At 31.2% G+C, this 27,614-nt stretch overlaps 2 protein-coding genes across 2 annotated transcripts; both read right to left on the bottom strand.

The window, feature by feature from the left end:
* Positions 1–1,324: 1,324 nt before the first annotated feature.
* LOC123920432 (grpE protein homolog 2, mitochondrial-like) lies at positions 1,325–4,866 on the bottom strand. Its single transcript, XM_045972688.1, has 5 exons — positions 4,523–4,866; positions 3,057–3,548; positions 2,815–2,982; positions 2,093–2,221; positions 1,325–1,637 (listed from the first exon to the last, which is right to left on the bottom strand). The coding sequence occupies exons 1-5, from the start codon at positions 4,664–4,666 to the stop codon at positions 1,551–1,553; spliced, it is 1,020 nt and encodes a 339-aa protein (XP_045828644.1). The 5' UTR covers positions 4,667–4,866; the 3' UTR covers positions 1,325–1,550.
* Positions 4,867–9,267: 4,401 nt separating this feature from the next.
* On the bottom strand, positions 9,268–10,524 carry LOC123920430 (uncharacterized protein At4g26485-like). The gene is made up of 3 exons (XM_045972687.1): positions 10,370–10,524; positions 10,015–10,201; positions 9,268–9,860 (listed from the first exon to the last, which is right to left on the bottom strand). The coding sequence occupies exons 1-3, from the start codon at positions 10,509–10,511 to the stop codon at positions 9,368–9,370; spliced, it is 822 nt and encodes a 273-aa protein (XP_045828643.1). The 5' UTR covers positions 10,512–10,524; the 3' UTR covers positions 9,268–9,367.
* Between the last annotated feature and the right edge of the window lie 17,090 nt (positions 10,525–27,614).

Here is a 27,614-nt window from a genome sequence, read left to right as displayed (position 1 = left end):
TTACTTTTTTATTAGAATGATGATATAATTTATAAGCTGGCACAAAAAATAATAATTTAATACCATAGCTAAGTCCAAATTAAATATTAAAATACTTTCTATTCAATACTCTATTTTTTACCTTTCTTTTTTTGTAGGCGGAGGAATGACAATAATACTACCAAAAATTTAGCTACACACTATAAAGATTGGTTTGATAGTCAGGATATAATATAAAACATGATATTGTTACATTATCATCACAAAATAACGAACATGATAATATTATTTTATCATATCATATTATAATACATATATTATTTAAATGACAAAATTATCCTTGTGAAACAATTATTTTCTTTTCAAATTATTTTGTAATATTTTATAAATTATCCTTGTAACATTTTTTAAAAGAAATCATTGACACTATTAAATAAATCTTTTGAGTCTTTTACACAAATCATGAGTAACTAAATAATTTTTATGTATGTTAGAAAAACTAAACAAATGTATGATACATAATACATAATATATATAAATAACAAAACTATCCCTATCTCTTAGTAAGGTTAATTCAGTTGGTAGAAATATCGCATTTTATATGCAGAGGATGGGGTCCGAACCCCGGACATACCACTTATCTATCTTAAGAGTGAAATTTCTAGCCACTAAACTACTTGGAAATAAAAAAGGGTTAAATATGTTTTTGGTCCGTATAATTTTCCATAATTTTCATTTTAGTCCCTGAATATTTTTTTCACACTTTTTAGTCATTACTTTTCATTCAACTCGTGCAAAACATGGTGCAAGCATTGTCTAGATTTTGTTGAAGATACTCTACATGTTTTGCACGTTCTGAACTTTTAAGCACCAGATACTCGACCATATTTCATTCCAGCCATCGTCATTAAACCGACACAATAATTCATACACTGAAACTATCGAAAATTTGCGGTCACAAGAACCACACCAGGTAATGTTGTCCGCCTCCATGTCAGAACTAGGCGGAAGCACAGCAACCATCTTGGTAATAATATTGTGTGCCAAGCATTGCACCTAAAGTAACATAGTCATAGATATTGTTGTTACTTCACAAACTTGTATGGTTTGCAACTTCAAGCTTGTGTGGTTTTGCCTGCGTCTTAAAGGAAGCTAACTGCTCTTTGAGAGAATTTGCCTTCGTCCATTTCAAAACTGTACGGATATGCGGCGAGGTCCGTTATGATCCTAGTCTTTCAATTATGATCTTCGAAAAAGCGACTAAAACTCTTAGTTTCATACTAGGGTTCTCGCTACCAAAATATTTACTATACTTGGTATAAACAACACCGATACAAGGAAAATCTGATGGAACTAAACTCATCTTATTGTATCATGTTATTCCAAACATGAGATTAATAAAAAGAATAGTATGTTGCATGCTGGTAAAAGGCATGGAAAATAGAACTAGTGCCAAGGAGGGAAGATCATAATGTTTCGGATACATAACGAAACATCACACGATATCCAAATATGCAATAAGAAGGAAATATCTTTTCTATGGGTCATGATCAGCTACACTATCGTTTCCATCATTCTGCTGGATTGTTATCTTCTTTTGCTTGGGTTACACCAACTTCCGCCGGCCGAATTACACGATCATGAAGCAAATATCCTGCCTGCAAACATAACGGTTGGATAGTTTTTTATTCATGTATTCAATCTCCTAAATAAACCTATAGAACAAAATCATGAATAAGGCCAAGTTTGTTCCAACATTCAATGAAGCAAAACCTCTGATCCAAAGGCTCTTTTATAGACAATCATAAATGGGAAGTATGAATGAGATGATAAAAGCAAAGAGCTTGTCACAATTAGTGACACAGATCAAGGGAATTACGCCATTAACAAAATAAGAATTTCTTAACAATAAAAAGTATAGATAAGCTGAGAAAAGGCAGAAGTATAAATAAAAATATTGGCTTGAATGAGAACATGATAAAAATGGCCATAAGTTTGGGAATATTCATGCAACATAGACCAAAATAGAACATAAAGATTTTATTGATTGAAACAAATTTCAAAATTGGTAGGGAAAAAAAAACAAAGTCCATCAAGCAATTATCTAAATTACCTTCAGCACAGCTGCAACAGTGCCTGGGGGCTTGGAATCATCAGGTACTTGGAAGACTGCATTGTGCCTATGTGGATCAAAGGGCTCATTTGTAGGGTCAAATTTTTCTACTCCAAACTTTTTAAGCACCTGTAAGTAGAAGCAATACCTTCAAAACAATAGCCCGAGGGACAAATAATTTCATGATAAGTTTATAACCATGAAACAGTATGGAAACACATTAAGATGCCTAGGTCTTTACTCAAATTCCCCACCTCATTTAACAAATCAAAGTTCAAAGGTAAGCTAATCATCATATTTACAACCTTTCAACTGATCCTCAGAACCAAAAAACAACCAAGTTATTTTCAAAACAACAATAGGGGAGATAGAATAAAAACATCAGAATAAGATCATATCCAGCATGTCTTAGGTTTTAAAATGAAATTGGCTTTTGAAAAGAAACCGAAATAATCCCCTAATATCACAACACCTAACCAAACAAGAACCCAAGCTACAAAACTCTCTCCCAGTCCCTTCCTGATAACCCTTATCCCCACAATCATGCAATAAATCTTCAATCCGTTGCGGTGACCAAACAAAAACTAACCATAAATGAAAAATACAGCAGCAATAATTGAAAAGCAGAATATGAAAGAAAACTTCAACCACATCATGACTAAAATAAGATTAGATGCTAGGTTTGCTATGATGATTGCAATTATACAGATAGAACACTCTACCTCTGAAAGTTGTTTCTCGGTCATTTCAACTCCTTCAAGAAGTGTCTTCAGTAGTTTCACTGCTTCAGCAGAGTCACTCGATGTATCGATTTTGGAAAAACTTTCCTTTACAACTGATGAAGCTCTTCCTAAGTTATCCGCAACATCAAGTAAACTCTTTGCAAAATTCTGTAGCACATTTAAATTACTCAGCCCAAAGTTTAAAAGTAAGTTATTTGGGACAAAAAGGTTCAAACTAAGACCTGTATAGCAAATTTCTTTGAATTCTCTGCTTCACGTTGAGTCCTGTTCATGACATTCTCCATCTCTGCATAAGCCCGCAGAAATTTATCCTGTATTTTCTCAATCTCTTTTTGCTTCAATTTCAAAAGTTCTTCCTTCTCGGCTACACGCTTAATCAAATCATCCCTGGATAAATCCGATTCACTCTCTGAATCTGAATCAGAAAATGCAGTTCGTTTAACACCTCTCCTTCTTTTGACAGTTTGAGATTGAGAATCTGAAATAGATCCTCCTGATTCTTCTGTTTGATCTGCAGGCTTGGCTTGTCCTGGCTGATCAATTTCCTTTGCCTGTTCACTTGTTTTTGCAGGATCATCATTTATGGAATCACCATTATGCACATTATTCCCTTTTTTATCTTCTGTTTCAGTTGAGGCTGATGAAGAAAATCCAAATTTTGGGGTTGAGGAATTTATAGATGGACATAAGAAATCGACTTGAAATGGAATTAGCTGGAATATTAAAAACCATATATGTAGAACCAAAATGAGAAGTTTAGAAAGTATTAGTAATTTACTCTAAAGAGTTTAAAGATAATTGGTCCAAAAGTAGAGAACAATAGTAACAATAAACACTAGAACCTGATTTTCCCTCAAAAAGTAATAAACGTTAAACACAAAACCCTAAAATAAACACATGAAAATGGGGCGTGGGGGAAACCGGAAAAGAGGATATATATTATAGTAAGATTTAAGCTCAATCACAGTGTTCTTCTCTTCTTCATCAAATGATAGATACTTAATTAAAGTTTTTTCTTTTAATCACTCTTTAGTCTTTATAACTTTTTCTTTTGAAAAAAGCACTCATTAACATTAGCAAACTCAAGCTGCAACAAAAGAGAAATTAAAATAAAATATACATTAACGCATCCGGACAAACATAACACCCTTTTAAATCCTTCCCTAAAATGGACAATCAAAATCAACAGAAGCAAAATGACCAATGAGATTTCACAGCTATTTTTCTAAACCCAAAAATGACATTCAGATAGTTTTTTTTATTCATTCTAAACATTGGAATTCAAAAGGAATTACTAAAACGGATTAAAAACCTGAAACAACATGCTAAAGCATTATATGAATCACAGACACTCCTCGGATTAAGCGTGTCCCGGTGTCGGACACATGTAGGTGTCGCCGACACGACACCAAAACTTATGATTACATTAAATTATGTTCATTTTTCAAATTATTATTGGTGTTGACGTGTTAGAGTCTGTGCTTCATAGAAAGCAACAATTAAGGTAGCTAATCTAGAATGCAACACTAAACAATATGCAAATACAATATATAATGTATTTTTCAAATTAATGTTTTTTTATCATAAGCCTAACAAATTCTGAGCTTAAACATAAAACCCTAGCAAAATCCTACAACATGAAAAAATAGGAAAAAATGAAAATTGATTAGCAAGTTTAGAAATGAACCTTGTTGGTAGATTGAGGAATGATTAGGGAATGAAATTGATTGGAGAAGTTATGGAATTGTTGTTGGGGAATTCGCTGAGTAGAGAGAAGTGAGGTTCGGGAAATGGTTGTTGAGAAACGGGAGAAAAGCTTGTAGAAGAACATTGTTGAGGATTTTGAAGAAGAAATTTGATGAATGAAGAAAGAATAAAGGCTTGAAAAAACTTTTGAAGATTGAATATGGAGGAAGGGTTTATGAGGAACTGTGTGTTTCTCAGAAAAACAGAGAACAATGAAATTTGGAAGGGTTAGTAATATCAGGGAAGAAGAAACTAGAATACATCAATTAATTTCTTTATGGACTATCTAGAATTTTGTTTTTTTGTCGTATAAAAAATAACTTTACTCAATATCAAGTTAGTCCTTGAATTAAAAAAAAAAAAAAAAAACTCTTTAAATGTTAAATCCGTTAGTTAGTTAGATCCAAAACATTAAATACTTGTTAAATGTGATGATGTGGCATTATGAGTACAATATTTTAATAAGTTGTTGATTTTTTTTAATGTCCATTTGTCTTTTATTTTAATTAACCTTAATTTAAAAAAGAAAAACATAATAAAACACAACAAACTAAAATAAATTAAACTCTTAAAAAAACCCAAATAAATTCTAATGTGGGTATGAATTTGTTTGGGTTTGAATTTATTTTAGTTTTTTTAATCAAGATTTTTAATCATTGGACCATGTCAATAATCAATATTTTTAATCCTTCTCTAAAAGTAACTCTTGAAATCGCAACAAACAACTGACCATGTGAAAACACTCCGACAAAATATATATCCCAACATGCTTAAGAGATTGTCATTGACTCTTATTAGTAGTCATCGCAAAAGAAATGAAAAAAATTGACTCCGTTGAAAATTAAAAGGAATTCTTACGAAAATTTGAACACCAATATTACTTCATAAAATAATTTTTCCTTCAAGAACACGTTTTCTCATTCATGTAATAGTAAGTCTTGTTCCATTGCAAAATCCTAATTTTTTATTTAAATTCCTTAATAGCATAACTGGAACTCCAACTTTAAGTCTCAACTAGTTATTTGGAAGCCCCAACGTAAAAATCATGTTTAAAAATTTGGGAGTGTGAACATCATCCACATCATCTACATTATGTGCGAGTGGAGTGAAGTATCATAACTCAATTTTTTTTTTTTCATCACCACAACACAAACACCAACACAAATATGTTGTGTGCGAGTGTATTATAAACCCCAACACCACTTCTTGATGAAGCCTGAAAATAACAACACAAACACCAACAATCTTAATATATAATTATTTACATATTGTGTTAAATATTTCAAGTTTTAGTTAATCTGATTAACAAATCCTTAGAGCATTCACAATGGAGCAACTCATCTTTGAGTACTTAACTGGGCCCCACATGTACACATAACTTATTTATAATTTTTTTTTTATTAGTAGTACCTAATAGGTACTCAATCTCTCCAACCCAACACATCTTAAAAAGTTTTAAATTGGTCCCATTAATAATACATTTCTCCAATAACTTTACATCATTATAAATGGGTCCCACAAAAATTATATAAGTACTACTTCTTATTGTAGAACTAGTACCTAATAAGTACTCATTTATGTTTTGCTCCAATGATGGTACCTATTAGGTACTAGTACTTAAAAAATAAGTACTCACCATTGGAGATGGTCTTAATATAATCTCTACGTTATAAGTGAATGTCATATTTATAGTCCCAAGCAAAAGTCATATTCAAACTATGTGTTAAAGAAGTGGGCAATTATGGCTTCAAACTTGTGCCCAATGATGTGAGTTGTATTTGGGCGCGGATGTTATTTATTTATTTTATTATATTATAGAGATGTGAAGTTTTCATCATTATTCATCGTTCTTCCCACCCCATAAAACAGCTGGCCCATCCTCTCGAGTCTTGGCTATTGATGATATAAACTAGAGTGTGTCTGTGTGTGCGCGCGTATATAGATGGCGAGAAAAGACTAGTCAATATCAGGGACGGAGGCACTTACAAGTTACAAGGATATGGGGGCACCTGCCTACACTAATTTTTTAGAATTTCTTTTATATAGTATAAGTTGACACCCACATCACATAGCACATCTGCCTACAGTACACTAATTTTTGAGAATTTTAGTATAAGTTGACACCCACAACACAACACATAGCACACAACTGATTACACAATAAAATACAATGAAAAGAAAAAGTAAATAGTTTTTGTTATCATGTGCATTCTTCTTTCTTTCTACTAATTCTCTATTTCATCATTTTCCCTTTGTTTTTTGTGTATAATGTAAAACAAATAAAAGAAAAAAAAATAGCTTTTATCAATGAAGTAGTAAATGTGTATGTGAGTATATTTTTTTCCCCTAAATCTAATCACTCACCATCTATAGTGTATAGTTTAAATTGTGGTTTTTTTTTATATTTTATTTCTAGTAATAAGTAGTGCGGATAATTTTTTTAAAAAAAGTCAAGTTCAAAGCATTCATTAATATCTAATTTTCAAGCACGTGATGAACGTAGAAGCATAAAATTGGATCCATTAATAAAAACATTTTTTTTTTAGTTATATGATTGTTTAGTTACTTATACAGAGATTTTTTTTTTGTGGAATATACAGAGATTTTTTTATTGATATTGAAAATGATAAAATAATTGAACGTTTGCATATTAAGAGTAAATGTAGATAACAATTAAACCAAGTAATTGACTTCAAGTAGTTAATGAGATCATCCTATGACGAATCATTTGGAAGAATCCAAGTTTAATTTCTAGTAAAATGATTATTGATCAGATTTTACTTACTTCGCACTCGTGCCTTCACTATTCAAAATTTCTGGCTCCGTTATTAGTCAGTATGATTATTCTTCTTTAAGAGAAGCAACTCAAATTTATAAACATTACTTCAAGTGAGTAGTTATAATATATAGTAAATTGTTATGATAGTAAAATTCATTGTTCAACTCGTGATTGTAAATTGTTATTGCTAAACTGGTCATTGATCAGAAAGTTAAGTTAACCTGGTTCCATAAATCCTCATTAGCTTTCCCTAATCATGTACTAAGAGTTTCCCTAACCTATGTTCCATTGATGTCAAAATTAATAAATAAGCCAAATTCAAATTTATAATATAAATAAGTAAAAGTAGAACCAATTCAACTTTGAGAACACACAAAAAAAATTGCAAGATTCCACAACTATATTATAATGAATCACACTTGTTCAAATAAAAACTATCCATCATTAATTCAACTTGAAATGATATTACACAGCAGAATAGAAAACTATAAAACATAGACTCACACACGAACACTTGACACAACACGGATACTGACACACTTAAACACGAAAATGACATTATTTATTTAAAATAAACCCACATATATATAATTAAAACCCCTTTTACAATCAACCACCATGTCTCATGCCACTATTTAAGCTGCCATATGAGAAACAAAAGCGACAAAGGAGCAAATATGAGAAGGGGAACAACAGCAGCCAAAGTGACCGAAGAGCTGCCGCAAGAGAGTGTTCCAAGCTTCATCTGAGCGAGGTCAACAATGACGGACAGAAGGAATGCCACCCCGAGAATAAATCCAATATCTGAGAGGATGAGCATAGTACGGCAGCCAAAGCTGAGAGTAGGGCCGGAGGCATTTCTAAATGCAAAGGCTGTGATGGCAGAGCAGATGAAGGAGGTTAAGGCATGAAACTGACAGATAACCAAGCTCGCCGGAATGTCGTCGGTGGGAGCACATGCTGGATCAGGAGATAGCGTATTGGATGGGACTTGGTGGTTGATTGTAAAAGGGGTTTTGGGTCGGAGGTAGTAAGTTGTAATTGTGTTGAATTTATTAAATAATATTTAATATGAAATAAAATGTTAGAAAGGTCACATAATTTTATAGATTTGAAATCTTAATGTGAGTTTGTCACACGATAACACAATAAACACTATATATTTGAGAAAGAAAGAAAAAAAAACTAGGCTAATGTGGTCCATGGACAAGTGATCTACCGATTAGGAAATTTACGAAATTCAATGTTGGATTGAAAGTTTATATCGTATAGATCATTCATAAATTTTTTTTAAAATTTTTAAAATTATTTAATATGTTATTGAGACCCACCAAGATTTACGTTATTTAATAAACTGTTAATCTTGATTTGTCTCAATAACATATCAAATGATTTTCAAATTTTATAAATTTTTCTATTGATGATCTATATGATATAAACTTTCAATTCAACAGTAAATTTTGTATTCGTTATAATATTATTCATGACTGGTCCACCATAGACCACTTGATGAAGTGGTCCATATTAGAATTTACCAAAAAAAAAAAAACACTATATAGTACTATGTATAAATTACTAAAATAATATGATTTATATTAATGAGTAAAATAATATGTTCCGTATAAATTACAACAAATTCATATGTCACTAGGAATATTTGAGAGATTATTTTTTGAAAAAGAGTATTTGAGAGATTATCGGTGAAACTTGTGCTAAAAGATAAAGTGTGAAGGTCCTATAAATTTGTTTTGTGATATTGCTCAGAATCTTCTCACCCAAAAATAAAGTCTTAATTTCACCAAAGTATTGTTCATAATCCTATTCAGCATGACATGACAAAATATATCGAAATAGACCGATATTTCATCAAAGAAATGCAGGACTAATTACAAGTTGCTTCTTTCACAAACTCAAACATTCTTCAACATTGCAAAGATAAATGTTTTTTGGTGTACATTTTTTTTTGAAAGCTTGGTCTAAATTTTAGAGTATGCATTCTTCGCTTCTTCATAAAATTGTGCACATTGAGATTAAATTTGAATTTGAATTTGTTGTGGTGTTGATCGGAGAATAAATAGTGGTTTCAATCAAATTTGTTGAAGTTGAAACGCGAACCATCTGATCTTTACTCGACAACTTCAATTCACATTCACTTGTATCTTTTAACTGCAGTGAATTTGGGTCTACTGATATTTCTGATATTGCCACAAAAGATTGAACATTTTTTGCTTTCGAGAACTTGAAGGTGCTACAATAATAACCAACATCAAACTTTCCATCCCAATTGAGTCCAGATCCTCTTCTATTAGTGTAACATGGATATTCTTGCATTTTAAATGGCACCTTCTTAACCAATACCAAACCAGCTTTCTTTGCCAATTTCACTACTTCCCATTTATTAAAAGGATAGGTACAGTTTAGTGTCACATGAACTTCCCCGTCGCGACTTAGCATCCTCCTTGCATTCTGTAGAAAACCCAACACCAACTTCTGGTGATTCCTGGACATTTAAAAATAGATATGTTTGTCATCCTTCTTACATGGAGTTTATAGATATATAAAATGTTATGGACTAATATTTGGTAATATCGGAGCACCAGATTAAAATTAAAGACCTTAATTAAGTTGAATTAGAAACGAAGAAAATAACTTACTGAATTTTGTGAAAAGCAAATCCTATATCCTGGGGAAAATTAAAGACTATGCGATCGAATATTTTCCCTAGCAACAACGGGTGTTGGTCCATGGTAAGGGCATCCACTTCATGCAAAATGGTGCAACCGAACCTCTTTAGTTCTATCTGATTTATTGTAGCTCTTGAGTACTTCACCTGCAATGACACTAATAAAAACATTCACCACGATCAAAATGTATAAAAAGTTCGAACTCCAACCTTATATACTACAATGTCCCTATCAGTTGAACTATACTCGTATAGACCATGAGAATCCTATATTATAAAGACCAAAGTCATAAATTATCCTAAAAACAAAAGGTTTGAAGATGTACCTTTCGAATCAAAAGAAGTTGCAACTATGTTGGAAGCCGAGCAAAATGCCCTTGCCAAAGAGAGTGCAAAAGAGAAATCTCCCTCTCCAACCAGCAATATCTTGTGGCAGCTACTATAATGTTTTATCCATCTTTCTTCCATTTTGGAATCAATCCTACAACAGTTTTGATTTTGAGATACCAACATAATTTTACTAACATAATTTTTCAACTGTACTGAATCCGGGTCTTCTAACACAACTAGAAGCCCCAAAGAAATTGCTTTCACATATTTTGGTTTTGAAAATTTGAAAGTACTTGTCTAGTGGCCTATGAAGATGTCTTGTTGAAAGATTGAGAATTGCAGAGGAACTAATAGTACCAAGTGTCTAGTGGCCTATGAAGATGTCTTGTTGAAAGATTGAGAATTGCAGAGGAACTAATAGTACCAAGTGTCTAGTGGCCTATGAAGATGTCTTGTTGAAAGATTGAGAATTGCAGAGGAACTAATAGTACCAAGTGTCTAGTGGCCTATGAAGATGTCTTGTTGAAAGATTGAGAATTGCAGAGGAACTAATAGTACCAAGTGTCTAGTGGCCTATGAAGATGTCTTGTTGAAAGATTGAGAATTGCAGAGGAACTAATAGTACCAAGTGTCTAGTGGCCGATGAAGATGTCTTGTTGAAAGATTGAGAATTGCAGAGGAACTAATAGTACCAAGTGTCTAGTGGCCTATGAAGATGTCTTGTTGAAAGATTGAGAATTGCAGAGGAACTAATAGTACCAAGTGTCTAGTGGCCTATGAAGATGTCTTGTTGAAAGATTGAGAATTGCAGAGGAACTAATAGTACCAAGTGTCTAGTGGCCTATGAAGATGTCTTGTTGAAAGATTGAGAATTGCAGAGGAACTAATAGTACCAAGTGTCTAGTGGCCTATGAAGATGTCTTGTTGAAAGATTGAGAATTGCAGAGGAACTAATAGTACCAAGTGTCTAGTGGCCTATGAAGATGTCTTGTTGAAAGATTGAGAATTGCAGAGGAACTAATAGTACCAAGTGTCTAGTGGCCTATGAAGATGTCTTGTTGAAAGATTGAGAATTGCAGAGGAACTAATAGTACCAAGTGTCTAGTGGCCTATGAAGATGTCTTGTTGAAAGATTGAGAATTGCAGAGGAACTAATAGTACCAAGTGTCTAGTGGCCTATGAAGATGTCTTGTTGAGATTAATATTGGTTAAAATTATGCAAATGATAATTAGTTTGTTGTTGCTAAATTTTCTTCAACATTTACAAGATGAAGGAACAATCCACTTTTTAAATTTAGTTCCTAAGATGTGTTTAAAAATATTTACTGTGTGGATTTATTTAGATGCATGTTGCAAAAAGATTTTACACCGTAAAAGTAATTTCAATTTTATATGGCTGGAACAAGTAATAAAATCAATTGGGACTACTTTTCATTCCACATTTATATAATCTACTTTTCTATTTCTCTTACTAAACCATTGGATTGGATATAAGGCAACTGTGTTCACTTTCACTTTCACACTCACTCATAAATTAATACTACTATGCTATGTATACGTCATTTTCAATGTGGGGACTTCTACTAGTCTTTTAAGGCGGATGCTAGCGTGAGAGAGCAGTTCATATCTCTCACTGGTGGGTACTGACTGTCAACCATTGGATTTGTTGAAAATTATTAAACGGTTGAGATTTGATAACTGGATAGAGGAAAATACCTGTTATAACAAGTGAATCCGGTAAAAGCAAATAATATTTTTTTTATTTTTTAAAAAAAACACTTTCCATGAATAAAAAACCATCCATTATCGAATAATAATAATATAATAATGATTAAAAAAAAACAATACAGCAAGCAAAGTCATCTTCATCTTCTTCCAATCACCACCACCTTCTCCCTCACAGATCCAAATCGAAAAACACTAATAGGACAAAAAATTAAAACTCAAAAGCAAAACAATTTATCATCATCTAAAATCTAATATTCGTTTTTAATAATTGAGTAAGTGCTGGGTTTAGAACAAATTTAGTAGCCACCACGACTACTACTCTTCTTCTCGCCGGTAACGATTTGCTCGAATCGTGACTCTAACTCGGTGACTCGGTCACTCAAGCTTTGTAAATCGAGTTGCTGCTGTTTCTCAAGTCGTTTGTAGAAAAACAAATTTAGGCGTGCAATCCACGCGCACCAGATCTGCGTGGAACGAAGTTGGGAGAAGAGATAGATCGAGATCGAGGTAGAAGGATTGTTCGATGAAGGAAGGGAATGATAGATAAAAAAAAGAAAGAAAAAGATGATGATGATGGTGATACCCCCACTGTGAATTTTTGAAAATGGAGGAAACTGGATTTAGAAGGTTTGATTCTGCTGTTGTTGATGTTGATTGTTGCACAAATTCAAAGTATGGAGCAATAATTTTTAAAAAACTGTACGGTACTATTATTTAAGTGAAATAGATTATTGAAGTAAAATAATACTTTATTAAACATTAAAAACTTGTTCATTGTACTGTAGCAATAGGTTTCCTGTACTTCATCCCAACCATTTAATAATTTTCAACACATCCAATGGTTGATAGTCAGTACCCACCAATGAGAGATATGTCTTCCTCTCTCAGGCTAGCCTTCGCCGTCTTTTAATTCACAAACTAGCTATAAATCTTATACTGTAACTTGTATTTACTACTACTATTTATTACCAAATTCCAATCAATTTTCACATAACAAGGAGATTCCAAAATACCAATGTGGGGCTGGGGAGTATGTAATTAACCATGGATAGGATACATAATAAAAATGGAATATTGTGGGTTTGATTGGGGTTAAGGCAACCGCGTCAGTTTCTTATTAAGAGGATAAATTTCAAAAATGCATAATGATCCAGTCACAAATCACAATAATTTGCCTTCAAGGTCAGTTACATAAAAGAGCTGGCTAGCTAGGGATATGGATTGTTCTCCTCTATAAAAAGACAACCCCAAGAGCCACATAGTGATAGTACTGATCAGGTTTGAGTTTGATGGTGTTTGAGTGAGGTTGATTCTCCTTAATTGTACTATAGTAGGTCACTTTTGTGCCATGATCCGGTTAAGATTAGACGGTTTAAAACTTTACACTCAAATTTATATTTTACATTAACTAAAATCTGAACTTAGGGCTTCGACCCTCTTATATTCCAAAAAAAATTATCCGAACTTAAACTTTTGACCGTCAGATATTGATTGTACTATATTGATCAGACGGTCAAAATCCAAACTTAAACTTTTGACCATCGGATATTGATTGTATTTACTCGATGCACTATCTTTTCTTCTTCGCCGTAAACCACCAACAACGGCCAACTAACCGCCACATCCACCCTTGTTAATTCTCCCATATCCTCATTAAAAAAATAGTTATTTTTTAAAATGAGTTTTCAATTTCCTCCTTTTTTTTTTAAATTTAAAATGCTTCATTGTGAATTACAGTATGTAACTAAAATTATCGACAATTTACTATTTTAGAGACTTTGTTATTTTTATTTTTTTCATCATTATTCAACCGATTGGACCGTCTAATCTAATTCAGTCTGGATCAGTTCTGAGTTCTGACATCACGTAGACGTTACAGTCCCTCTCAATTACAGTTACGGGGTGAACCATGAGACTTCATTATTTAATTGACCATCATACATGAAAGACTAACCTAACAGTTCGATTTCAGGTGATAGCCAAATTCAACACCCTTTTCCTCTAACAACTAGTGCGTTAATTAAAAAAAAACACTAACCTAACGGTGTCATATAATTTCAAAACCAAATACACTAATTTGAAAAGTAAAACTTACCCAATTTGGTTCAAATTATTCTCAGCCAAATCAAATCCAGCATGAGGGAAATTGTAGACTATACGATCAAAAACTTTGTTTTGTAAAATTGGGTGCTTGTGGACACTATGTGCATCAACTTCATTCGAGAAATACTTGGGTGGTCTCTTAAAATTTGGTCTCAATTTGGTCACACACACATTGTTGAGAAAAAAGTACAAAGAAAAAAATAATTAAATAATATATATTTTATTATAATTAGATGATATGTGTTATTATGTGTGTGTGACCAAATTGAGACCAAATTTTAAGAGACCACACAAGTATTTCCACTTCATGTATAATGCTACAACCAAGTGTCTCTAGTTCTTCCAAAATTGTAAAAGCTCTTGAGTATTTCATTATCAATAACTCTAATAAAAACATTCAAGTTCAACACATTCAAAAGGAAAAGAATTGTTACAAAAAAAAATATAGAATAAAAATAAGAGAAAAATAAGAATGACATTGTTCAATATAAAAAAATTATAAGATAGTGTACCTTTGGAATCACGAGAAGTTGCTACAATGTTGGATGCAGAACCAAATGCATTTGCCAAAGATAGTGCAAAAGAAAAATCACCTTCTCCCACAAGTAGTATCGTATGATGGTTACTATAGTGCTTTATCCATTTTTCTTCCTTTTTTTTGGTATCCATTCTCTAATTTGATCGATTTTGTGTTAATCTTTGAAGTTGAAAATTACTAGTAGTATTGCAAAAAAAGACACTTTACTCATGAACATTAGCTACAAGAAGAAGATCCATGGTTTATTTTTTGGGAAGGGTGTTAATCGATTTTATGTTTTTTGGGAAGGATGTTTTTAAATTGAGCTTTCCAATGGCTAATTAAGTTATATTGAATTTTGTAGAAATACGTTGGGCACAAATCTAAAATGAATAGTATAGCTTATGATTCATAGTTTTTTTTTTTTTTAACCAAAAATATATTATATTATTAATAATCGAATCTCTGCACAAGATGTACAGAGACCCATAAAGGGGCTACAAAATAAAGACACCGTATATAAACGGAATAACAATGAAAATACCAAAATTATGAATAACTGTTTATATAGTTGATAAGTTGATTGAAATATTTGGTAAAACTAAAAGTTCAAGTAGCTAATAAATGTAAAATTACATAAAAAAATATTTTCAATTAATAATAAAATTTATATTTAAGATAATAATTTAAATTTATTAACAAAATATATATCTTATATATTATTACTAAAAATATTTATCAATATTCTTATTAAATTAATTTGTGTATGCGGAAATCTTATTGTGCAATTCATGTTGACAAATCTTAGAGCATGTAATAAGATAAAGGAAGATCTGATATAACATACTGATACTCCCTCCGGTCTTATCTCACTACAAGAAATTTGACTTATAGCAACGGCAAATGTCCGTAGGTAAAAGTCACAAAACCGTGGGTATAGGCCGAAAAACCTACACCAACGGACATTTTGTTCCGTAGACTTTAACTCGCTGTACCCACGGCAATATCCCGTCACTATAGCCTATAGCTACGGTAATTTCAGGACAAAATCTAAAAGCTATACCCACGGCCACGGCCACGGCCACGGCCAATGATCAATCTATTCAATTGTTTTACCCACCACTTTTGCCATTGGCATGGGTATGACAACATTTTTTTTTGCTTCTTTTTTCTTTTACCGATTAATTTCTTTTTAATAATAACATTTTGTCAATATTTCTTGCACACAGTATCTGTAATTATGAAACAAAATAAATGAAAACTTAAATTATATTATTATATTGAAAAAACTAACAAGTCTTACAAATATGTCAAAACAATGAAAAATACATCAAAATACCAAAACAATACCTATTCAATTCTTCCAAAATTTAAACTTATTTATTTTGCATAAGCTCAAAAATAAGTCAATCCAAACTGGCCCTATTGCCCTAAATCAAACAATCACACTTTTTCAAATAAAACTATCCATCATTAATTCAACTTAAAAATGATATTACACAGCAGCATACCAGCAATAGAAAATTATGAAACACATACTTACATGAACATTAGACACGAGGGTCAATGGATAGTAACGCATAGTGACACATATTAATAGAAAATGACATAATTTAAAATAAACTCATATATAATGGATAGTTGGATACCACACTTTAATCCAAAACTTTAAGTCATTGAGTTTATGGGTCCTCTCACTTATAAAGGGTTTAACCTCCACTTTTCTAAACAATACGAGACTTAACTCACTCCCACTTGCCACAACAATTGAACCATGTAAATAAATACAAATAAAAGTAGAAAAAACATAACTAAATAATTGAAAAAATGCAGTCAATTTTTTATTCATATATAATAATATCAAACTAATACAATTGTTGCATAAGCCCAACCCAATGTTGTTATCAAGCCTTTGGAGGTTATCACTCTCACATCCAAGCCAACATGTAATTGAGTTGGAGAAAATACGTCAGTAATTAAGTTAATCGTATACCTTGGTGTGACCCTGAGTCATGCTTATACAGAGAGAATGTTGTAAATGCCTACTTAGGTGCAAGGAGAAGTGCATGGAGCCGTTGAGATAAGATCCAACAATCCATGAGTGACACAGGGGAAAATCCGCTACGACGCATGTACAAAGAGATCACGTGCACCACTATTATAGTCAAAATTAAGTAGTCAGTCAATTTAGTCCTTAAACTATCACTCTCACCAACTTAGTCCCTAAACTATTAAAAATAACTAAAAGGTCCCTAATCTATTTTTCATCTGTCAATTTAGTCCCTAAACTATCAATCACTCTCACCAATTTAATTTAATCTCAGCAAATCCTAAATATAGCCTCTGACATTACAAGTGAATGTCATTTTAGTCCCAACCAAAAGTCATATTCAAACCAAGAGTTAAGAAGTGGGCAATTGTAGCTTCAAACTTGCGCCCCCAACATGTCAAATATCTATAACATGCCAAATATTTATAGTATTTTATGATGTGAGTTGTACTTGAAGTTTTCATCGTCATTTAACCGTGACTAATTTCTGTCGAAGAATTTGTGAGACACATAAGGTAAGTTCTCTTCTCTCAACTAAATTTCTTTCATACACAAAAGTCAGAAATCAAACATTTGACTACTTGTTTAAGAGATCCAACACTCTTCCACTTAAAACAATCCATTGTTAATTTTTTTTAAACTATTTTATTTTGACGATTTATTTTTTAAAACTTAAAATGCTTCATTATGAATTTCTATGTAACTAAAATGACCAACAATTTACTATTTCAGAGATTTCATTTCTTAATTCCTTACTAGTAAAATAATTGTACATACCCTAGTCCACAAATCCTAGCTCAACTAGTTGAAATGTTGAAATTACTAGATCGGAAGTAATGATCGGGATTCGAATCTCTGTCACTCCATTTTGTATTTTTTGAGTTCTTCAATAATTTGTCATTTTCTCTATGAACCAAAAAAAAAAAGTACATACATATCGCAAAGAAAAATTATGTAGTCTTTGGGAAAATAGTTTAGTTGATAGATATGTTACGTTTTATTTTATATATATATATAGGGGTTTTCTAACTTAGACCCTAGTTAGGTCTAAGTTAGCAAGGTGCACCTTTTCAATTGGACCAAAATACCCATTCTTTTTAATTAATTAACCAAAATACCCATTAATAGACGCGGATCCAGTGTCGCGCGCGTACCGAAGGACCATGGTTACAGACCGTTGATTTCCATCAGACAGCCAAGATCTGATCTCATCAAGACTGTCTGATCAATCAGACAGCCCAGATCATCCTGATCCATCAGATTCCAGCGCGTGCGCCACACTGGATTACACCCTGGAGAGAGAAAAATTTGCTTTTTAAAAGTAGGACACGTGTCACACAATGGTTGGTTGGACGTGATTTTTGTTCATTTAATACTTTGAACTCAATTATTTCGTTGTAAATTAATTTTTTATTTTTATTTTTTTATACCAAAATTCATAATTTTTTTTTCTACAAATAGAGACTTGGTTCGTTTGATTTGGACACCGAAAAAAAAATGCAATTTTTCACTACCTTAATCTCATTTTTTGTCTACTAAATACGTTACTTGTGTGTTGTAATTTAACACGCACCACTCAACCAACTCACTGAAACCATTATACCAGGAAAATAGTAGATAATATTCTGGAACTTTTGGTATATTTTATGAAATTTTTGGAGACCTGAAACTATTTTTAGTTAATTAAATGAGATAAAACGGTAATTAAAAACTAATGTTTGCTTCTGAAACCATTTTACTGGTAGAATGGTTGCACATAGTTGTATTCTGAAACCATTTTACTGGTAGAATGGTTTCAATGAGTAATTTATTAATTGTGTTTGCTTCTGAAACCATTTATCTGGTACAATGGTTTCAGAGAGTTGTAATCTGAAACCATTTTGCTGGTAGAATGGTTTCAGTAAGTTGATTATTAGTTATTTGCTTCTGAAACCATTTAGCTTGTAGAATGGTTGCACATAGTTGTACTCTGAAACTATTTTACTGGTAGAATGGTTTCAGTGAGTAATTTATTAATTGTGTTTGCTTCTGAAACCATTTTGCTGGTAGAATGGTTTCAGTAAGTTGATTCTTAGTTATTTGCTTCTGAAACCATTTAGCTGGTAGAATGGTTTCAGAGATTTGTACTCTGAAACCATTTTTCTGGTAGAATGGTTTCAGTGAGTTGATGTAAGGTAGTGAAAAATGAGATTAAGGTAGTGAAAAATTGGGTTTTTTTTCTGTGTCCAAATCAAACGAACCAAGTCTCTATTTGTAGAGAAAAAAAAATTATGAATTTTAGTATAAAAAAAAAATAAAAAATTAATTTACAACGAAATAATTGAGTTCAAAGTATTAAATGAAAAAAATCACGCCCAGCCAATCAGACAGCGACACGTGTCCTGCTTTTAAAAAGTAGATTCTTCTCTCTCCAGGGTGTAATCCAGTGTGGTGCACGCGCTGGAATCTGATGGATTCGGATGATCTGGGCTGTCTGATTGATCAGACAGTCTTGATGAGATCAGATCTTGGCTGTCTGATGGAAATCAACGGCCTGTAACCATGGTCCTGCGGTATGCGCGCGACAATGGATCCGCGTCCATTGATGGTAATTTGGTTAATTAATTAAAAAGAATGGGTATTTTGGTCCAACTGAAAAGGTGCACTTTGCTAATTTAGACCCAACTGGGTCTAAATTAGCAGCCCCATATATATATATATATATATATATATATATATATATATATATATATATATATATATATATATATATATATATATATATATATATATACTGGTGTAATGATGTGCGTCTTTTATGTCGGGCACTGAGTAGTTCGGCCACCTAGTTAAGAAAGTCTGACAAAGAATTAGTTCTATTAGAAATCGAACTCGAGTTCTCTCGAACAATCCATCTTAGAAAAAGTTCATTAATCCAAATCCATTGTATTGATTGTCATAAAAAAAAATTGATGAAAGAATCTTATCTCTCAAATACCATTTATACATAAAAAATGAAAATGAAAATATACATAATATATCGCTAGAAATTAACAACTACAATATAAAAAATGAAAATGTTAAACAGTATCTTCAAACACTAACACTAGTTAAATAGTATCTTGAAATTTATACATTTAATATTTTAAAATTGTAAAAAGTTACATTTTTAACATTAATTTTGTCTATGATTTCGTTTTTTAATATGTTTAATAAGTGTACCGGATGCACCGTTTAACATGATGCTATAAAAAAATTGAACATGGTAGTTATTTTTAATTTCTTTTAATCCTTTGATTTTCAAAGGAAAATGACCTCGGTGATTCAGAGTTCATCCGCGGGGTATGGAATTGTTCCCACCAAGAATCATACTCGAATTCCCTCAAACGTTTCTCACTAATGAAAACAAAAATAATTTCATTAGTGAGAATTCGTGTCATGTATGATAGTTTCATTAAAAAAAATTATCGGTTAAAATTTAGTTAACACAAATCGGTTGAATTTTTTATCAATGACAGATTGTCTTCTACATAATAATTATTTTAAAAATTTATCAAATATAATTTTTTTTAAGGAAATTTATCAATTATAATTATAAATTGTATTTCTTCCGGTTCTAAATATAAGAGAAAATTTATTTTTTAAATTCATTGACAATATAATGTATTTGATCTATATTATAGGCTAGATACATTGAATTATCAATGAATCAAAAAAAGTAGATTATCTCTTATATTTAGCACAGGAGGGAGTATAATAGTTATTTTTATAATTTGTTCATATGTATTAAAAAAATTAGCAAAAAGATCTTTATCTCTTCTCAACTTCTTCCCTCAACTAAACACAGTGTAAATAATGCTTTCGTTGTTACATTGGAAACAGAAATGTCACTTCTATACTGCAAAGAGAAAGCTATCATCACAAGCTATCAGGAAAAATGTCACCCTTGCTTTTACTAGATGCCATTATTTCCTGGCCAATTCTAGGGTGGGAGACCATGACAGGTCTCTCACCGGTGCACCATATGATATGTGGTTAGGATTGAATGTGTACATGATATTATGGTGTACTGTCAGTATTATATTATTTATTAAATTTTTTTGAAAAAAAAAAGTTTTCAATTTTTTTTTTTGAAAAAAATTTTTGATTTTTTTTTTTGGAAAAAAAGTTCCAGATTTTTGAGGAAAAAAGTTTCCATTTTAGAAAAAAAAACAATTTCGGAGTCTTTGCTGAACAAAAAAGTTTCCGTTCTTTTTTCGGGAAAAAAGTTTCGGATATTTTCCGAAAATAAAGTTTTCGATTTTTTTCTGAAAAAGTTCCAATATTTTATTCGGGAAAAAAAGTTTCAAATATTTTCTAATTTTTTACTTTTTTTGTATCGACAATAATTTTTAGGTGAACATTTCGAAACTATTTTCCCCAAAAAATCGAAAACTTTTTTTCGGAAAAAATCTGAACTTTTTCCATAAAAAAAAAATAAGCAAAAACATTTTTTTTCCGAAAAAAGAACGGAAAATTTTTTTCCCAGAAAAACTCTGGAATTGCTTTTATGTGAAATCGAAACTTTTTCCCCCAAAAATCGGGAAATTTTTTCCAAAAGAAAAAATCGAAAAATTTTGTGCCCGAAAAAAGTTAGAAAACATTTTTCCGGAAAAATTGAAAAAAAATTGAAAAAAAATATAAATAATATAATACTGACAGTACACCATAATATCATGTACACATTCAATCCTAACCACATGTCATACGGTGCACCGGTGAGAGACCTATCATGGTCTCCCACCCTAGCATTTCCTTTCCAACCTATATACCATTTTTTTTCTTCATTAGCTTATTCTTTTCCATAGTTTTTTTTTATTTTTTCCTTTCAACTATTTTTCTACTGGATAAACATATATGTTATACTAGTTTTCTTATTTTTAATTTTATTTTTTTGCTTTCATTTTAATTGCAATAACAAAGTCATTAATTATCATTTCTCCAATCTTTTTATATGACACCTCCCTCATTTAATTTCCTTCTTCTCCACCTTAAACCACCAACACCGAAATTCTGACAAATTTTAATCAAACAAACTAAAAATTATTATTAAATAATAATAACTAAAAAATGTTTTTTTTTTTTTTTACAATTATAGAGACTTCATTTTTTTAATTCCTAATACTTCAGGATTTTTTTTTTAAGACGCTGATCTAAGAAACAACTAATCCGAGAAACACATCATCTATTTATAGAGGTGCCCATTTAAATAGGTCTTTTTTAGTAGTATGAACTTATACTTCTAAATTATACTAATTTATAAGCTCAAAATATAAACTTCCCAAACTGAGTCAAAATCATAATTTTTTATTTTATAATAAAATATTATCAACCATCATTAAAATCTCTAATAATTTTAAAAATCCCCTAACCTATTTCTCATTTCACACTTGTCACACTCTTTCTAAACTTTTTTCATTTCAACTAAACACTTGGAAACAATGTCACTTCCTACAAAAATGTCACTTCTACAGTACGCTGCAAAGATAAAGGATAAATAAAGCTAGGGTGTTGTTAACATGTGCATATAGGGCACATGTTAAGGTATCTTAATATAGAAATTTAGCATTTAATAATACAAAAATTTAATGCTTAAAAAGTTAAAATTTAATGCTTCAACATTTAATACTTTCTATTTTTGTTTCCTTAAAAAGTTAAAATTTAATGCCTTTGGTGCACATGTTAACATTCTCCATAAAGCTATCATCACAAGCTATCAGGAAAATATGTTGTCAGCCTTGTTTTTACTCGATGCACTATCTTTTCTTCTCAGCCGTAAACCACCAACACCGGCCAACTAACCGCCACACCCAGCCTTGTTCATTCTCCTCATTAAAAATAATAGTTGTATTTTTTAAAATGAGTTTTAATTTCCTCTTTTTTTAAAAATTTAAAATGCTTCATTATATGTAACTAAAATTATCGACAATTTACTATTTCAAAGAATTCATTATTTTTTTTACTACCAGTATCCGACCGATTAGACCGCTTAATCTAGATCGAGGTCAATTCTGACACCATCAGCCAAGATACTTCGTTATTTAATTCACCATACTTCAAAGACTAACCTAACAGTTCGATTTCAGGTGTGAAATTTTACTTATCTCTTAGTCAAATTCAACACCCTCTTCCTCTAACAGTAATTTGAATAGTAAAACTTACCCAATTTGGTTCAAATTATTCTCAGCCAAATCAAATCCAGCATGAGGGAAATTGTAGACTATACGATCAAAAGCTTTATTTTGTAACATTGGGTGCTTGTGGACACTATATGCATCAACTTCATGTACAATGCTGCAACCAAGTGTCTCTAGTTCTTCCAAAATTGCAAAAGCTCTTGAGTATTTCATTATCAATAACCCTAATAAAAACATTCAACACATTTAAAAGAAGAAAAAAAAAAGGAATAAAAATAAGAGAAAAATAAGAATGACATTTCTCAAAATAAAAAAAAAAAATTATAGGATAGTGTACCTTTTGAATCACGAGAAGTTGCTACCATGTTGGAAGCAGAACCAAATGCATTTGCCAAAGATAGTGCAAAAGAAAAATCACCTTCTCCCACAAGTAGTATCTTACGATTGTTACTATAGTGTTTTATCCATTTTTCTTCCATTTTTTTGGTATCCATTCCCCAAGTTGATCGATTTTGTGTTAATCTTTGAAGTTTGAAGTTCAAAAGTAGTAGTATTGCAAAGTCACTTTACGGATGGACATTAGCTACAAGAAGATCAATGGTTTATTTTTTGGGAAGGGTGTTAGCCTTTAAATTGATCCAATTATGAGATGTCTTTACTACTCCCATCGAAGAGTCTCAATTAAGGATCTCGATGAATATCTATGGGCGCATATAGTATGATATCCGTGTGTACTTCATTAGATAAATATGATATTTGTATCCGCTTCATATTCATGCGGGTATCCACTAAGCGGATAATTTGGGGGTTTTAAGATATCTGCGGATATTAACAGAAATCCATGGATAATATATTTTAAAAAATAAATGCACATGTTAACACCATTTTTCTAATTATATCTAAAATTTCTTAAAAGGAAAAAAAAATATTAGCAGATAATAATATTCATGCATTTCACTTTCAATTTACATTAATGTCACCACATTCAATTTTTTTTTTACAAAAATTTAATATAATATCCATATATTTCTCTTTAAAAAAATAATATACATACATTTCTAAATAAAATAAAATTCATCGTAAAATTGTGCGGAATATAAAAGCCTCTTTTATATTTAATAACTAAAGATATTTAAGGAATTTTCTTATTTATTAGCGGGTATGGATATCCGCGGACGTGGATACCATTAAATCCGTATTCATGCCCATTAAATATCGGGTAATTAAAATATCCATTTATTTCATCCGTGGATATCCATAGTTATCCGTCCCGTATCTGTGACGGATTTTATCTGCGGAAATTTGCAGGTATGGATATTTTTGCCATCCCTAATCTCAATTCCCATCGTGTGTACATGCACAAATTGAGCTTTCCAATGGCCTTACAATTAATTTACTCTCTTTATTTTCTTCATAACCCAAAGAAATTGTTTATCCCTTGAGTATGACTCGGTTGGTACTTGGTAGGAACATTGCTTATAATTATAAAAAATAGGGATTGAGGTTTGAACCTTTACTATCACATTTTAATTTAAAAATTGAAATTTTAACTATTAAGTTACTTGACAAAAAAAAATTGTTTTAACATTTTTCTATACAACTTATTTTTTAAAAAATATACAAAAAAATAATTTAAATTATCATGTTTTTGTTTTCTTTAATAAATATAATTTTTGTTGCTTTATAATTTTGGATGGAAAGAGTATTTGGACACACACTTAAAACTAAAAATAAATAAATTTCAGATAAAATAGATGGGAATATCCAAGGTTATCAAAACCGGACCGGACCGGCCGGTCGGACCGTGAACCGGTCATGAAAACGGTTCGATTTTAAGCAAAAAATGGATAGGAAACCGACCGGCAAAAAAACGCGTGAACTGGGATCGAACCGGGTTGAACCGGCGAACCGGCCGGGCGGTTCAAGCGGTTTTGCAGATTTTTTTTTTTTTTTTAGAAAAAGGGCAAAACGACGTCGTTTTAATTTTTTTTTTTTTAAAAAAAATCTGAAACAAAACAACGACGTTGTAGGAATAGGAAATGTTTTTGTTTTTCATCTATTTTTCATTTGGTTTGAATTATAAATTTTATTTTATTTTGACTTGTGACATTTTATCTTTTTAATGTGTGAAATTATGAAATATTCAACAATTATTCATATATATTTATTTATATATTAATTAAAATATATATTTAATTAAAAATGGTTCGACCCTGATTGAACCCGGTCCGACCAATTGAACCTTGAACCGGTGAGCTTGCCGGTTCGATGACCGGTCCGGTTCTGACAACCTTGGGAATATCACATTTATATGAAATTAGAACAAGTGTAAAAAAGTGAAGTGACACCGAAGGAGTTTTTTCTTAAGTGAAAGTCGTTGGATTCAATTTCAAAAACTAGCATTAGCCAATTATTATATAGTAATATTTCTCGTCGTGTTTCATGAGCTTAATTCAATTGATATGAATATTACCTTTTATATATAGGAGCTAAGATTCGAATGTGGGACATCCAACTTATTCACTTAAAAATGAAATTTTTAGTCATTAAGTTATCTGATAAAAAAAAGTAGACTTAAATGAATTTTGTATTCCTGTATTTAAAAAAATAAAAAATGAGGTTTTAATCCTCCTATTTTAAAAATCAATTTTTGATTCCCAATTTTATTTATTTTGAGTTTCCATCCACATCCCATTTTAATGTGAATTTTATGCATTGATGTACGTGCAATGATCAACTAGTTCTTATATTATGGGACGGAGGGAGCATAGAATTACAACAATTGTGAAGTGCCGTTGGTTTTGTTAGATGAAGACCACAAAGAACATTAACCAATTTCCATTGGTGTTTTGTTCTTATTCTATGCTTATTTCTTTCTCATTCACATCCTTCTCTGCATTGTTGTCAATTTCTCACACATTTCTATTATTTTACGCAATTCGTAGTGTGCAATATAGTTGGAACTTGAAGTAACAAGAGCGATTAGAATATTTATCTACAAATTCATTTTTATCTACACATTTCTATTATTTTATTAATATTGTTCTATTCACTTGCCTACCGAGCTTGGTTTGCTTATGACCTAAATTGGAAAACATTAACAGTATATAAATATTATTATTGGATCTTAAAATTTTGAGTTGAGGGCCGATGTCGTCGCTCACACTATACCTCCATATATAGGGGTCGAGCCTGATTGGGAGCATTAAAGTGTTGAAAAATATAATGTGTGCAAAAAAAAAACGTTCATTTGGCCTAGTGGTGAGGATACATTTCAATTTTTTTATGAAATTTTCATTTAATTATTAAACACATCTCAAGCTGGTCCGATTCAGTGTTGGTTTCACTGGTTCACCGGTTTGACTGTTAAACCAGTCGGGTCACGCTGATTTTTAATGGTTTGATTGTAGAACTGGTTTTCAATTCCCAAACTTTTTATACTATGAATATTATTTTTAACTCGAAAATTATATTCCGAACTTTTTGCATGGACAAAGATGTAATTTCAGGGGATAAAAGAAACGTTGGCTAAGAGAATTTTTCCTTCCTTATAGCATTGACATATTTACATGACAGGCTATACTGGTTTTTGCCCTTGAGAATCTTTCTCGTGTTATTCAAAATCCCTTCAAATCCTACTAGAAATGTAAATGAACATTTTAGATGTAGAAATCTCATTGGTTGTATACACAATTAATCTCAATGGCATGATACTTTTGAAAAACCCATTTATATCATTGTGTCTACGTCTCCATGAATTGGAAATAACCCTTTAAAATAAAGTTTCAATATATACAATTTTATTTCAGTAGCATGCAGTCGAAACAAATTTGGTAGGGGGGGACCGCATGTGAGAATTATTACCAAGTCTATACAAAAGAGAGTCTTAAGAGGCATAACTTAGCCATAATTGATTATCCATGAATACTTTATGGATCCAATTCAGTTTCATGGCCAAGAATTAAACACTATAAGCTGAAAAATGTGCTTAATGTGTAGGAAGAATATCTAAGCACACCAAAATACCTTGTGCTTCAATGATTAAAGAATCAGAATCATGGAGGTATGAATTTTGGTGAGAATGATAATAAATAAGGAGAAATAATTTGTGAGGTTCAATTTGCAATTCAATTAATATATTAAAAAAAAAATATAATATAAATAATAATAATAATAATAATAATATATTTGTAGTTGTATTTAGCTATATGATACTATATGCTAGGAAAACATGTCAAATTTTCCTAGTGGAACTAAATTAATTCGATGTTCTTGCCAGCAGTATTCGAGCAGTATAGTTTCAAATGTAAACATCTTAATTAAAGGAAATACAACATATTTAGTTGATAGGACATGAAAATTAATAAATTATTATGCATACATGTACTACATACTACTACTACACTTTGAGAAAAATGACAAAACATCACTTTGTCTCGTCCCCATGAGCTGCAAATAACCCATAAAGTTCAATCCACATCCCTTTCTTTCTTTGCATAACAAAGAGTACGTCCCAAACAAAGAAAAGCTTATTAGCTTAAACATGAAATATTTGAAATTTATTTAATGATTGTCTTCTTCACATTCTTATATTGGACGTACTCTTCCTTACTATACATTTTACAACTCACAAAAAGGGTACAAAAAGTGTAGAAAAAGAAAAGAAAAAAAAAAAGGTGTACTCTTCA

Source organism: Trifolium pratense, linkage group LG4 (assembly GCF_020283565.1).
Source record: "Trifolium pratense cultivar HEN17-A07 linkage group LG4, ARS_RC_1.1, whole genome shotgun sequence".
In the NCBI taxonomy this organism is placed as follows: domain Eukaryota; kingdom Viridiplantae; phylum Streptophyta; class Magnoliopsida; order Fabales; family Fabaceae; genus Trifolium; species Trifolium pratense.
The sequence above is the reverse complement of the archived record's forward strand: the minus strand, read 5'-3'. Positions and strand labels throughout refer to the sequence as shown.